The sequence below is a fragment of the Berghia stephanieae genome, chromosome 10 (genome assembly GCF_034508935.2).
Source record: "Berghia stephanieae isolate SIO BIC M18660-M18661 chromosome 10, UCSD_Bste_1.3, whole genome shotgun sequence".
In the NCBI taxonomy this organism is placed as follows: domain Eukaryota; kingdom Metazoa; phylum Mollusca; class Gastropoda; order Nudibranchia; family Aeolidiidae; genus Berghia; species Berghia stephanieae.
This window is the reverse complement of record NC_088369.1, coordinates 744,466-759,948: the sequence shown is the minus strand read 5'-3', so window position 1 is coordinate 759,948 and position 15,483 is coordinate 744,466. Positions and strand designations below refer to the sequence as shown.

Below are 15,483 nucleotides of genomic sequence, written 5' to 3'. Positions count from 1 at the left end.
TGACGTTCATGGATGTGATTTGTGAGCAAATTCAAGATGGGGAAAATTGTGGTGTTGCCAATTGCACTGGTAACTACAATAAAGCCAACACATGTTGGTGTTCAGATTGCCTAAAGAGGAACCAGAATGGGAAACATGGTTTAACAAACTCCCTCCTCATGATGATATTGAACCACAACCGACAGAATTTGTTATTTGTGAAAGACATTGGTCTGCAGGTGTTCTACCTGGCAGACCGATCGTCCCTTATAGGGATGAAATAGTGTTCAAAAGTTTTTAAAAATTTATAAATTCGAGAGATCCTAATTACAACTACGATATAGGTAGCGCATCCCATAGTAGATATATTGGTATTCATATTTTTCTTGGGATCATCCTCCAAAGATTACCTTCCTTTGTTGATATTGTACATCTCCTTTCCCATTCATCTATTTGTTCACCCTCATCCTCATCATCACTTTACATGTACATTCATTAATCAAGCTTCTAAAAAATCATCCTGAATCAATCACTGTAAGATCAGTTTTTAGAATATCTAACTACTTATCCTTTCCGTTTCTTGGCTACTCTTATTCACTGCTGATAATAATAATCATTAAATATATTTTTGGACCCAGAATTCACAATCATTCACTAAAAAGGTAGATCTTGCTATATAATGCCCCTGTTGTTATTTTGGTTTAAAATTTCTACATTTTTAGTTGGCCCCCACTAGCGGGGGCTGAAGATTCCATATTTAAGTCCTTTCAGTATAGTTGCCCTTGGTCTATACGTATAAAGTTCACGTAGTAGACTATTTTACTAAAATATTATTAGTATTAGGCTTGTTTAACCGTTTGTACTATTTGAACATGTTATATTAGTAGGTTTGAATTTAGACCAGTCTTGAGTAAACCTTATTCATATTATAAGAATATGGCTTCATTACCTGTACTGTAAATCATTACCTATATCATTACCCTCATTACCTGTACCATGTTTACCATATATACCACTTTCTGAGGGCACACAAGTCCCGCAGCAACAAATCTGACGTCTTGTGAATATTGAATTTATCATATCAAACCAGATTTCAATCACTGCATTGCATGGATATAGGAGGAGTAGTCCAACCTCACACCATTGCATCAACCGGCAACCCATATTCAAAACCTGAGAGACGGCCAGAACGGCTAAGCACCTCAAATATAAGATTCGCAAACGTAAGCAAAAAATGTGGTTTTTGTTAAGTGCCCAATGATGTAAACTAAGCAATAAAAATCTGTAAATGCGTACATTAATATTATAAAACAGAATAAATCAGACTTACTTTTATTGTCAAATATATGTGGGCCTGGTACTGGTTTTTTATTCATTACTTATTTGATTGTGATGGTTATATCCTTAAACAACTGTAAGAGACATTAATCATTGCTGTTTACTATTTTCATGTAATATGTAACGGGGAAATCATAGGATTTGCAGACCTCTATATAATTAATCTTAATTAATAGGACGATTCTGTGAGTGCTTAAGATGGCTACCTATTTAAATGCTTGAGTAGTTTGGAAATTATCGCTTTTCTTCTCTTAAACAAAAGTTTACCTCCACCTGAAATACCACATTACAGTCTTCCTCTTTCTCATTTGCCCTCCATTTTCCCTGTACTACATTTTTCATTAGGGTGCATCCGTTTTGGCATATGTGACCGAAGGAACTGAGTTTCCTCCTTTTGATGACATTCAGTAGTTCATGACAGTATTTGATACGTGATCGAATATTTATAAGAATGTGCCTCTTTTGCCACCAAACAACCACATATTATTATTTATGGTTATTCTTTCTATTATTCACAATGAAAAGTGAGCGGTCTGAGATAGGAGCATGTGTGAATAAGTGCACGTCAATTACAACAATAATAATCATCCAGCAAAACATTCTAGTAGTCACGATCGTCAAAAATATAAGTGAAGCAAAAGGGTTCGTTCTATCAAACTCGCAAAACTTATCCAGGTATACGAAATGTTTGGTAAATGTTGATCTCAAAAACAATCTAACAGAGGATTGACATGATAACTGAAGAAATTTCATAACTAAATTATTGCTATCACTCGATGCCAGTTTGTAGTCCAATGTGTTACTCTTTTCTGGTCTGAGGGAGTGCAAGTCTTTACCTGCCTTTAAAAAGAATCGCAAGACACATCTTTACTGTATTTGCTTTTATTGACGCTATGAATCCTTGATTTGGCTATGAATTCATTGCATTGCATTTTTTTCACTCAAAATTGATAATATTTATTGTAAAGTGCCCAGAGCTTGTGTTTTACACGAGAATGAGCGCTGTATAAATGTGTATTATCATTTTCTGCCATACACTTATCGTATTTGAACCACAAAAGGTCTGTGTTACTCTGAATAATATATTTTTAAAAACCCACTCATTGGAATGTTATGGGTCTTAGACACACTTCTCTAAATACAGACATATCTTGAAAATGTCTGTGGTCTGAGAGATTATTCAAACAACGCTATTTCAATGTCTGAGTTCGTCCATTATTTTTATATTAGGAGAAATAATATAAAATATGGTTTAAGTTGCCATGTGTTTAGGAAAATTGACACAGTATCTCGAAGGGACAAATATCAAACATCACTTTGAGACGATTGTGTCACAATCGACGTGTACTTATTTTCAGGTCTGATAGTCCCAATTGTTCTGGGCTCATTGTTGAAACGGGAAATACTGTCAATCCAAATTTAATAAATCGATTACAACAATGTTAAATCAAACCCACAATTGCGTTCGGGATACAAGACCTGGAAATATGCACACCTAAGTCACAATTGATAAAGTATTTAGATAATCATTCCTGATTATTATGAAAACTATCAGTTGGGTGTGTATATTTTCATCCACGAGGCATTTACTTCTAACATCTCTTCTGTATGTTGAATGATAAACATTATAATAACATGTACTTGATTGTTAAAAAAATATATTTTAGATCTTTTTACAGTTCATTTTGATTCATTGATGACCAAAATCTGTTGCTATAACAGCAATAATTCCAAAGAAATTAAGACAACCTGGGAAAAGAAATAAATAATTCCAGCCCAGTTGAATGAGTATTTCTTCCAAGACTAAAGGCATTACCAAATTCAGGATACTACCTGAAATGACAATAATCCCTATATTGCTTGCAAAATGTGTCTTTCCAAACAGCTTTGCAACAGCAATGTAATAATAGAGAAGACAGACCCCATCATACCAAAATACATAACAGTCAGAGTAGAAAACGCCCAAACGTCGATTGTTGCTGTAAAAGGGTAGATCAATCCGATAATCGTGAATGAGCTGTTATAGAATAGAAAGAAATTCTTGATGCTGATATTGTCTTGTAAAATGCCCAGAAATATTGAGAGTATAAGTGTTGAAATTGTAGAGGCTGTGCCTACTCTGGCCAAGAATAAATCATCGGCGATCAAGAGCTGTCCAAATTCTTTGTAGTAGTTGTTGATGGTGACGAGACTAGTGGAGGTGGTTGTGAGAATAAGACATACGGTGTAGAATTTCGGAGTGAATATCATCTGACGTGGGCTTAAATTGGTGGATTGATTTACTGGTTGGTTTTCTTGGGATATTGGTGAAGACAATAATGATGTTGATGATGTTGTAGATGAAGAGGAGGATAATGATGATGCCAACCAGGAAATCTGAAATTTGTTTGGAGTCACTTGAGATGCTGTTGGTGGAGATAATGATGACGACGAAGACCATGATGATGACGATGATGATGATGATGATGATGATGATGATGATGATGATGATGATGATGATGATGATGATGATGATGATGGTGGTGGTGATGATGCTAACAATAAATGATGAATTGTTGAAATTGACGGTGGTGATGAGAGTCGCAGTGGAGATTTCGATGGTGATTTTTGTGTTGTTTTTAGTGACAAATATGAAGATAATGGTTTTGTTCCAGCCTGAATATTTGTCAAATTCTTGTTGCTCTCTTCATTAAGATCATTATCTCCAGCATAACTTCTACAATTTTTCGAGTTGTTTTCCTCTTCCACTGGTCTGATTTTAACCAAGAAGTACCCTATGATTTGTAGAGTCAAACACAAGGTTCCTAGAATTACAAAAACTGATGGGACTTTATCGATAATATCCACCTGGGTAAAATATAGAACCCATCCAACTTTCTTGTCTGGAACCTTGTTATCGGGATTGACATACCACGTGACAATTAAGGTTGTAATAATGGCTCCTATAAAAAAGCCCATTCTGGCAATAACCATACATTTTCCAGTTTTATTCCCAGCCCGATTGACAATGAGCTGCATGCATACACAGATTGCAGCCCCACCTCCAACACCATTCAAAACCCCGAAGGTAAAATTCATCAATGCATTTGACTTTTGGATGGCAAAGTAGGTGAGAAAATAGCTGGCACTCGTTGTTATAATTCCGAAAATGACAAGCGGTTTTGCACCTGTTCGTCGGATTGCAAAACCGGAAATGAAACTAGATACACAAGCACTACTTAACCTCAACGTCATTAGCCAGGGACCTTGGGCTGTTGGAGGCATTCCAATGTAGTGAACCATGTAAGAATTTGTGTAGATCAATAAATTGCCCCAGAAGTATGAATGTCCGTAAGGGAAAATAAGGAGAAAACAACCGATAATCGTTAGCCACTCATTGGTAAAATGGAGACTTTTTCCTGACTTCATGACGGGAATTTAAAATAGTTCGAACCTGGAAGAATGAAGAGAATTGGAATAGAAAGACAGTCTTATTAATTGTATAATATATTAAATGAATGAATTTGATTCAACAATTGAGGCCAGCCATGGCCCATCACCTTGAGAAGGTATTGTATTATTATATCGTGATGAACGTGATGCCAAAAAGGGGGAATTTCAACTGATTAAATAAGATCCCCAACAATTACTAGTTACTTAAAAAAAAAAGAACAGATGACGGTTGTTTATGATGATTTGAATTGAAAGAAATGAGTCTTCATATAAATGAATGGTGATCACATTCACAAATAAGAATATGATGATATTATTACGAATCTTATGCGATCTTGCTGAGATGATGATAATATAAGAAATTGCTCGAGGTCTTGTGGGGTTCCACTTCCGGTCTGAACGTCGTTGCAGTTCTTCTTTAGATCGAGTTTCGGACTTGATAAATTATTGACAGTTGTCGAACTTGTAAAGGTGATAAAGGAAGCTCCGGCATCTTGATGGCGGAAAAAAAAATCTAATGAAGTGCCATACAACGTACGGAGAATAGGATATTAATATCGAAAATCTAGACAATGTGAGGAGTTGGATAATGTGGCCGTCAAAGCGTAAGTTCTTGAGAGAAGTGAAAAATAAAGATTAAATCAATCAGCTTTTATAATAAGTGGTTACGTGACAAAGGCTGACATAAAAGTATTCACAAATTTGAAATGAATTCAAAGAAAATGCCTATTTGGACAATAAAGATTGTTATTATTATTATTATTATTATTATTATTATTATTATTATTATATTATTATTTTATATATTATTATTATTATTATTATTTTATTTATTATTATTATTTTATTCTATTGTTGTTGTTATTATTACTATTATTATTATTATTATTATTATTATTATTATTTTTATTAAAAAAGAGAAGGCTATTAAAGTTAAAGGGATGATAATCTAATATTAGAAGCTAAAGTTTTACTAAACCTACCGTTATGTACATAGAGTTTGATGAACTCCGTTCTCATGCATGTATTACTAAAATAAACATTTAGAAAAATCACGGTGAATCAATGTTACGTGACACTTACCACTCCTCAGATACACATACTGAATAATGAGAGAAAGTTGTTTTTTTATGTACCCGTAATTATACGACTATAACCATACTACGTGGCGTGCAGTAACAAGACAATTTTTGTCCATTTTCCCCAGAATTAGTTAAAACCTAAAATAAAAGCTATGAATTAAAATGATCATCCCTTAACATGCCAAAAAGAATTAACATGAGACTTCCAAAAACATAGTTGTATTCCATTTCATTAAGAAATTCCCAGCTTTAAGAACATTCAACAAGGTTAAAAGTAAACTTGTTTTTCATTGATGTTCCAAGTACAAACTATTGTGGCCCAAAATGATAAAGGATGTATTGTCGGATGACTTTAACAGATACAGTGCACTCTGGGTACGTCGACGTTGCTTAGGTCGATTTTTACCCAAGCCCATTTTTTTTCTTGGTCCCTCCCCCTTCTTCCTATATAACATTAGTAAAAAAAACCGAAAAACTCCACATAAGTCGATGTCGTTTAAGTCGATATTCTTATCACTAATGACCACAATAAAATCACAAATAAACAAGAATTTCCATTGGTTAAAAAAGCTACCAGTAATAATTTTCAATAGTTAAGAATATCCGCGAACAATTGGCGCACACCGATGTGATGTAGGTGCTTTGCCTGACGTCCGTGTTCAATGTACATAAGCAGTATCGAATAACTTTGATTTCTCCATCTCACTTTTTACATCGTCGCAACTTCAAGTTCAAGATTTTTTATTATTTTTTGTTTTAGTTCTAATCCCAGGCCATCCTATGTACTGGTCCTCTTAATCAGTATCAACTTTATCAAGAATTCAAGTCTACAACTACAATGGCAAACCTATCGCTGAAAAGGAAGATCCAGCTTATCGATGCATTTGAAAAGTCTGGCATGCGACAGAAAATCATCGCAGAAGAAATTGGCATACCAGCTATTTCTGTCTCGACGATATACAAGAAGCATGACCTTGACCTAGAGGCTCCTACCCTTCCGATTTTCGCGGAATAATTCAACTTAATTGGTCTACATTCCGCATTCAAGGCAAACATTCCGCTTTTCAGCTTTCCAATCGACCGAAAATTATTTTTTTTAAATCTCTAGTTAAAAAAAGTGAGCTATGGCTTATTTCATCAGCATCTCCTATGGTTAATCAACACACATTTTGTGTGTCTGATTAGTCCCTTCAAAGAGTGTGCAGCTGATGCCAGATAATATTATATTCTTGGGAGGGGGGTTGACCGAAGTATTATTATTGAGTTGACTCCAATGTATGAGGTCAATGACCTAGGTAATATTATATGTTGGCTCCAATCGGTAATATTATTGAGTACAGTCAGATTCTTTCCCTATTTACTTTTAGCCCTGTGTACTTGTGTGCCGGCACGCGCTCTTGTTTGATTAGGTGTGTGTTGAGGGGAGGGGGTAAGAGGGTCCTGACAAGGTTAAATCCAACCATTCAATGCTTTGCTCTGAGACTGCCAGAACCTGTGTGTCCTCTATTATATTTTGACCCCCTTTTTACTCTTTACATAATCTGCACCTTTTTACACATTTTATATTTTATCATTCGAGTACTTTGGGATTGTCTATTACATTTTCTGTTGCAAAGCATGTCATAGTCAACAACAGTAAGTTGAGTCCGCTTTTTGATCTCAAATTCCGCTTTTTATGTATTCTGATTCCTCTTTGGAGCCTCTGATGACCACTACATTACCTCTACTTCTCAGGTCAATTCAACGCAACCAAGCAACGTCAGCGAAAAGCGCGACATGAAGGGACATATTCTAAAATTGGCTTGCTTTGTTCACATGCACTTTTGCTCATTTGGTTACACTCAGGTTATGTTGATTTTCGGTTAAGTCGATTTTTTTCACGGTTCCCCTGGGCATCGTCTTATCCGGAGTCCACTGTATAACGAAATTGACGACATTCATGCTTTTGTTATTGCATTGTTACCATCCACATTTATGACTAGGCATCATTAAACTGTATTAACCAGAGTAATAACGTTCATGGCTACACATGTTTTGTGTGTTGGTCCGTTATACTGCCGGATGCAGTGTTGTCAGCTTCATAGCCAAGCGCACACTATCTATCGAGTGATAATGGAATCCATAAAAATGACTATTGCGTTAATTAGCAATAACAATGCGTTGGGAATTCAGTTAATTGAAATATTAAAACTAAAATGGTGTTATATAAAATGGTTGAGATCTGTTATGATATTATGCACAATAAAGACGATGTGTTTGAAATGCATTTGTCTAAAACGGAAAACCCTTTGAAGCATGACAAACATTGGATGTTGTAAAGAGGTAGGTGTTGGGTCACGCAATTCAGGTCAAAATGCCAAGTGAGTAAAAGGTGTAAATGTAAATTAGCGCCACAAAAGGTCATAAGCCGATATTTTCTGTTAACACAAATGAGATGTTTTGCATAAATCCTGTTCTTCATTGATGCATGGGCATTAAATCGTTATGCAAAACATAAGTAGATTTTTTAAAATCACGCCTTTCCGTCACGACATCATAATTTATCGTCGCCTTGCCATTCCACGAAGGAATAATATGTATATTTCATCAAACAAGATGTCTGACGTCAATAGGAATCACCCACGTTGTCCAAGCGAGCAAACTGGGGGATAATAATCTTGCCCAAGGAAAAAAAAGAAAATACCTAACGAATTCCTTCAAAATGGATAAGCGGAAATTTCATAATTTTGAAACTATAAACTGTAAATCATCGATGAGTTACGATCCTTACCAGTTATCAATTTTAATATATCTGTTATAAGCGAAATCCTTTCCTATTGTTTTACAATTAATGAAAAGATATTGTTTGATAAAGACAAATTGATTCAGAGGGTCATACAAACTTTTGCAGCTGTGCATTGAGGGACAGTTGAGAAAAAGAAGATAAACACGCGCCACTTATTAAAAATCTGACTATATTATCAATCCCTAGCCCCTCGCCCTCCCTTTTTTCCCACGCAACCACATTCCACAACACAACACCCCACACAACACAACACAACACAACACACACACACACACATACGCAATGAGAACACACTACATCATATCATTACACAACAACACTCATCACCGCTAAATCAACAACACAACGGAAGAAAGGACTCAAGAAATAAACATCGACCCCTCGAATGAAAAAGCACACGACGGACAATATGCCCACCGGCGACATGAAGATCATCGAAACATTTGTATTGGCCAAAAAAATGTGAGTGACTTTATATATATATATATATATATATATATATATATATATATATATATATATATATATATATATATATATATATTATCCTCACCTCATTTGGTTATTTCCTCCTACAACTACAACGCTGTTTCATACATTCGTTGGTATTTTGATGGGATTCGTCAGGGAGGTATTCTGTTTAGTTATCTCCGGGAGGAATGCTGTTGTGTTCAGTTGGCGAGCATTTTGTTTCCGGACGTAGGATTGTTGCGCATGTGTGTGTGTGTGTGTGTGTGTGTGTGTGTGTGTGTGTGGTTTGTGTGGTGTGGTGTTGGGGAGGCGGTGCTGGGGCTCATGGGCTCTGGGGCTATGAATGCTTTATTCGGTTGCGTAATGTGTATTAGACAGTAAGAGTTTTCTTCTGTCCAAGCATGTGTTGAAAAGTTCTCTCTTTCTGTTTAGTGTGGCGTGTTGGGGGTATTTACTATATGAATTTTCTCTTCTCCGTGTAAGTCGCATTGTTTTGGTGTTTATTGAGTAACTTTTTTGTTTTGAGACGATGTCCCATGTGAAGTTGTATCGTGTGTTTGAGTCCTTTAATTTCCAGTCGGTGTTCATTTTCTGTCGTGTTTGGAGGCTGAGATGTGTTGATTGTACAGCGTTTTGAAGTGGCCCTCCGTGAGTCCGATGTAGTTTTCCTGTCTGTCTGTGTTGGTGCGTAGCCATCGTAAAACTGATAGCCTGACACCGACCATATAATGACGTCAAAAGACCGCAAAAGAAAACAAATCGTGAGTTGTAATCTAGAGATCAACCAATGGAATCACTTGATTCTTTGAGCACTATTAACGACAACTCACTTGTCGCTGCACAAACCTAAAACATGACGTCAAAATATAATTCCTAGTAGATTCTAGTGTCCGGCTCAAGTTAACGATGGCCATGGTTGGTGTGGGTGACGGTTGCTTTCTATACAATACATGATTCGAGGACAAGAATTTATTCCTGCAATTGCCTTAATTTTTTTTTCTTGGGGGCGAACTCGCAAAACTTATACAGGTATACGAAAGTTTTGGTAAATGTTGATCTCAAAAACAATCTAACAGAGGATTGACATGATAACTGAAGAAATTTCATCACAAAATTATTGCTATCACTCGATGCCAGGTTGTAGTCCAATGTGTGACTCTTTTCTGGTCTGAGTGAGTGCAAGTCTTTACCTGCCTTTAAAAAGAATCTCAAGACACATCTTTACTGTATTTGCTTTTATTGACGCTATGAATTTTTGATTTGGCTATGAATTCATTGCATTGCATTTTTTTCACTCAAAATTGATAATTTATAGTGTAAAGTGCCCAGAGCTTGTGTTTTACACGAGAATGAGCGCTGTATAAATGTGTATTATCATTTTCTGCCATACACTTATCGTATTTGAACCACAGAAGGTCTGTGTTACTCTGAATAATATATTTTAAAAAACCCGCTCATTGGAATGTTATGGTTCTTAAACACACTTCTCTAAATACAGATATATCTTGAAAATGTCTGTGGTCTGAGAGACTATTCAAACAACGCTATTTCAATGTCTGAGTTCGTCCATTATTCTTATATTAGAAGGTATAATATAAAAATATGGCTTAAATTGCAATGTGTTTAGGAAAATTGACACCGTAACTCGAAGGGACATATATCAAACATCACTTTGAGACGATTGTGTCACAATCGACGTGTACTTATTTTCAGGTCTGATAGTCCCAATTGTTCTGGGCTCATTGTTGAAACGGGAAATACTGTCAATCCAAATTTAATAAATCGATTACAACAATGTTAAATCAAACCCACAATTGCGTTCGGATACAAGACCTGGAAATATGCACACCTAAGTCACAATTAATAAAGTATTTAGATAATCATTCCTGATTATCATGAAAACTATCAGTTGGGTGTGTATATTTTCATCCACGAGGCATTTACTTCTAACATCTCTTCTGTATGTTGAATGATAAACATTATAATAACATGTACTTGATTGTTAAAAATATATATTTTAGATCTTTTTACAGTTCATTTTGATTCATTGATGCCCAAAATCTGTTGCTATAACAGCAATAATTCCAAAGAAATTAAGACAACCTGGGAAAAGAAATAAATAATTCCAGCCCAGTTGAATGAGTATTTCTTCCAAGACTAAAGGCATTACCAAATTCAGGATACTACCTGAAATGACAATAATCCCTATATTGCTTGCAAAATGTGTCTTTCCAAACAGCTTTGCAACAGCAATGTAATAAATAGAGAAGACAGACCCCATCATACCAAAATACATAGCAGTCAGAGTAGAAAACGCCCAAATGTCGATTGTTGCTGTAAAAGGGTAGATCAATCCGATAATCGTGAATGAGCTGTTATAGAATAGAAAGAAATTCTTGATGCTGATATTGTCTTGTAAAATGCCAGAAATATTGAGAGTATAAGTGTTGAAATTGTAGAGGCTGTGCCTACTCTGGCCAAGAATAAATCATCGGCGATCAAGAGCTGTCCAAATTCTTTGTAGTAGTTGTTGATGGTGACGAGACTAGTGGAGGTGGTTGTGAGAATAAGACATACGGTGTAGAATTTCGGAATGAATATCATCTGACGTGGGCTTAAATTGGTGGATTGATTTACTGGTTGGTTTTCTTGGGATATTGGTGAAGACAATAATGGTGTTGATGATGTTGTAGATGAAGAGGAGGATAATGATGATGCCAACCAGGAAATCTGAAATTTGTTTGGAGCCACTTGAGATGCTGTTGGTGGAGATAATGATGACGACGAAGACCATGATGATGACGATGATGATGATGATGATGATGATGATGATGATGATGATGATGATGATGATGATGATGATGATGATGATGATGATGCTAACAATGAATGATGAATTGTTGAAATTGACGGTGGTGATGAGAGTCGCAGTGGAGATTGCGATGGTGATTTTTGTGTTGTTTTTAGTGACAAATATGAGGACAATGGTTTTGTTCCAACCTGAATGTTTGTCAAATTCTTGTTGCTCTCTTCATTAAGATCATTATCTCCAGCATAACTTCTACAATTTTTCGAGTTGTTTTCCTCTTCCACTGGTCTGATTTTAACCAAGAAGTACCCTATGATTTGTAGAGTCAAACACAAGGTTCCTAGAATTACAAAAACTGATGGGACTTTATCGATAATATCCACCTGGGTAAAATATAGAACCCATCCAACTTTCTTTTCTGGAACCTTGTTATCTGGATTGACATACCACGTGACAATTAAGGTTGTAATAATGGCTCCTATAAAAAAGCCCATTCTGGCAAGAACCATACATTTTCCAGTTTTATTCCCAGCCCGATTGACAATGAGCTGCATGCATACACAGATTGCAGCCCCTTCTCCAACACCACTCAAAACCCCGAAGGTAAAATTCATCAATGCATTTGACTTTTGGATGGCAAAGTAGGTGAGAAAATAGCTGGCACTCGTTGTTATAATTCCGAAAATGACAAGCGGTTTTGCACCTGTTCGTCGGATTGCAAAACCGGAAATGAAACTAGATACACAAGCACTACTTAACCTCAACGTCATTAGCCAGGGACCTTGGGCTGTTGGAGGCATTCCAATGTAGTGAACCATGTAAGAATTTGTGTAGATCAATAAATTGCCCCAGAAGTATGAATGTCCGTAAGGGAAAATAAGGAGAAAACAACCGATAATCGTTAGCCACTCATTGGTAAAATGGAGACTTTTTCCTGACTTCATGACGGGAATTTAAAATAGTTCGAACCTGGAAGAATGAAGAGAATTGGAATAGAAAGACAGTCTTATTAATTGTATAATATATTAAATGAATGAATTTGATTCAACAATTGAGGCCAGCCATGGCCCATCACCTTGAGAAGGTATTGTATTATTATATCGTGATGAACGTGATGCCAAAAAGAGGGAATTTCAACTGATTAAATAAGATCCCCAACATTTACTGGTTACTTTTAAAAAAAAAAAGAACAGATGACGGTTGTTTATGATGATTTGAATTGAAAGAAATGAGTCTTCATCTAAATGAATGGTGATCACATTCACAAATAAAAATATGATGATATTATTACGAATCTTATGCGATCTTGCTGAGATGATGATAATATTAGAAATTGCTCGGGGTCTTGTGGGGTTCCACTTCCGGTCTGAACGTCGTTGCAGTTCTTCTTTAGATCGAGTTTCGGACTTGATAAATTATTGACAGTTGTCGAACTTGTAAAGGTGATTAAGGAAGCTCCGGCATCTTGATGGCGGGAAAAAAATCTAATGAAGTGCCATACAAAGTACAGAGAATAGGATATTAATATCGAAAATCTAGACAATGTGAGGAGTTGGATAGTGTGGCCGTCAAAGCGTAAGTTCTTGAGAGAAGTGAAAAATTAAGATTAAATCAATCAGCTGTTATAATAAGTGGTTACGTGACAAAGGCTGACATAAAAGTATTCACAACTTTGAAATGAATTCAAAGAAAATGCCTATTTGGACAATAAAGATTGTTATTATTATTATTATTATTATTATTATTTATTATTATTATTATTATTATTATTATTATTATTATTATTATTATTATTTATTATTATTATTATTATTATTATTATTATTATTATTACTATTATTTGTTGTTATTATTACTATTATTATTATTATTATTATTATTATTATTATTATTATTATTATTATTATTATTATTATATTATTATTATTATTTTTATTAAAAAAGAGAAGGCTATTAAAGTTAAAGGGATGATAATCTAATATTAGAAGCTAAAGTTTTACTAAACCTACCGTTATGTACATAGAGTTTGATGAACTCCGTTCTCATGCATGTATTACTAAAATAAACATTTAGAAAAATCACGGTGAATCAATGTTACGTGACACTTACCACTCCTCAGATACACATACTGAATAATGAGAGAAAGTTGTTTTTTTATGTACCCGTAATTATACGACTATAACCATACTACGTGGCGTGCAGTAACAAGACAATTTTTGTCCATTTCCCCAGAATTAGTTAAAACCTAAAATAAAAGCTATGAATTAAAATGATCATCCCTTAACATGCCAAAAAGAATTAACATGAGACTTCCAAAAACATAGTTGTATTCCATTTCTTTAAGAAATTCCCAGCTTTAAGAACATTCAACAAGGTTAAAAGTAAACTTGTTTTTCATTGATGTTCCAAGTACAAACTATTGTGGCCCAAAATGATAAAGGATGTATTGTCGGATGACTTTAACAGATACAGTGCACTCTGGATACGTCGACGTTGCTTAGGTAGATTTTTACCCAAGCCCATTTTTTTTCTTGGTCCCTCCCCTTCTTCCTATATAACATTAGTAAAAAAACCGAAAAACTCCACATAAGTCGATGTCGTTTAAGTCGATGTTCTTATCACTCATGACCACAATAAAATCACAAATAAACAAGAATTTCCATTGGTTAAAAAATCTACCAGTAATAATTTTCAATAGTTAAGAATATCCGCGAACAATTGGCGCACACCGATGTGATGTAGGTGCTTTGCCTGACGTCCGTGTTCTATGTACATAAGCAGTATCGAATAACTTTGATTTCTCCATCTCACTTTTTACATCGTCGCAACTTCAAGTTCAAGATTTTTTATTATTTTTTGTTTTAGTTCTAATCCCAGGCCATCCTATGTACTGGTCCTCTTAATCAGTATCAACTTTATCAAGAATTCAAGTCTACAACTACAATGGCAAACCTATCGCTGAAAAGGAAGATCCAGCTTATCGATGCATTTGAAAAGTCTGGCATGCGACAGAAAATCATCGCAGAAGAAATTGGCATACCAGCTATTTCTGTCTCGACGATATACAAGAAGCATGACCTTGACCTAGAGGCTCCTACCCTTCCGATTTTCGCGGAATAATTCAACTTAATTGGTCTACATTCCGCATTCAAGGCAAACATTCCGCTTTTCAGCTTTCCAATCGACCGAAAATTATTTTTTTTAAATCTCTAGTTAAAAAAAGTGAGCTATGGCTTATTTCATCAGCATCTCCTATGGTCAATCAACACACATTTTGTGTGTCTGATTAGTCCCTTCAAAGAGTGTGCAGCTGATGCCAGATAATATTATATTCTTGGGAGGGGGTGTCATATAATTCCTATACCTGAAAAATGTAAGCATTCACGATAATAATTAGATATACCAAATTAGTGTATGGAAGATGTTATTGTTATTGTCCCGTACGAAAGCGAAACTAGGATCCGTTTCCGGTTCCCAAAATAGACAGCCTATGTAAAAGTCAAAGAATAAAGTATCATTGTGAAATCGAACTACATCTTGTTCAAATTTGTTAATCATGTAAAATAAAGAACATGACATGGTGTTAG

At 35.3% G+C, this 15,483-nt stretch overlaps 2 protein-coding genes across 2 annotated transcripts; both read right to left on the bottom strand.

Moving 5' to 3' along the window:
- Positions 1-2,622: 2,622 nt before the first annotated feature.
- On the bottom strand, positions 2,623-4,725 carry LOC144955968 (uncharacterized). The gene is made up of 3 exons (XM_078886231.1): positions 3,857-4,725; positions 3,239-3,508; positions 2,623-2,722 (listed from the first exon to the last, which is right to left on the bottom strand). The coding sequence occupies exons 1-3, from the start codon at positions 4,723-4,725 to the stop codon at positions 2,623-2,625; spliced, it is 1,239 nt and encodes a 412-aa protein (XP_078742357.1).
- Positions 4,726-10,126: 5,401 nt separating this feature from the next.
- LOC144955888 (uncharacterized) lies at positions 10,127-12,824 on the bottom strand. The gene is made up of 2 exons (XM_078886146.1): positions 11,374-12,824; positions 10,127-10,156 (listed from the first exon to the last, which is right to left on the bottom strand). Exon 1 carries the CDS (start codon positions 12,712-12,714, stop codon positions 11,437-11,439), a length of 1,278 nt encoding a protein of 425 aa, XP_078742272.1. The 5' UTR covers positions 12,715-12,824; the 3' UTR covers positions 10,127-10,156; positions 11,374-11,436.
- Positions 12,825-15,483: the final 2,659 nt, after the last annotated feature.

What these genes read in the sequence shown, in the direction of transcription:
- LOC144955888 (XM_078886146.1), bottom strand. Translation starts at nt 12,714, where the DNA reads ATGGTTCACTACATTGGAATGCCTCCAACAGCCCAAGGTCCCTGGCTA.
- LOC144955968 (XM_078886231.1), bottom strand. Translation starts at nt 4,725, where the DNA reads ATGAAGTCAGGAAAAAGTCTCCATTTTACCAATGAGTGGCTAACGATT. An exon ending in TCAACAATTCATCATTTATT is followed by an intron (nt 3,509 to 3,856) that starts GTTAGCATCATC and finishes CACCTCCACTAG; the next exon opens with TCTCGTCACCATCAACAACT. An exon ending in ATGTATTTTGGTATGATGGG is followed by an intron (nt 2,723 to 3,238) that starts GTCTGTCTTCTC and finishes TTGGATTGACAG; the next exon opens with TATTTCCCGTTTCAACAATG.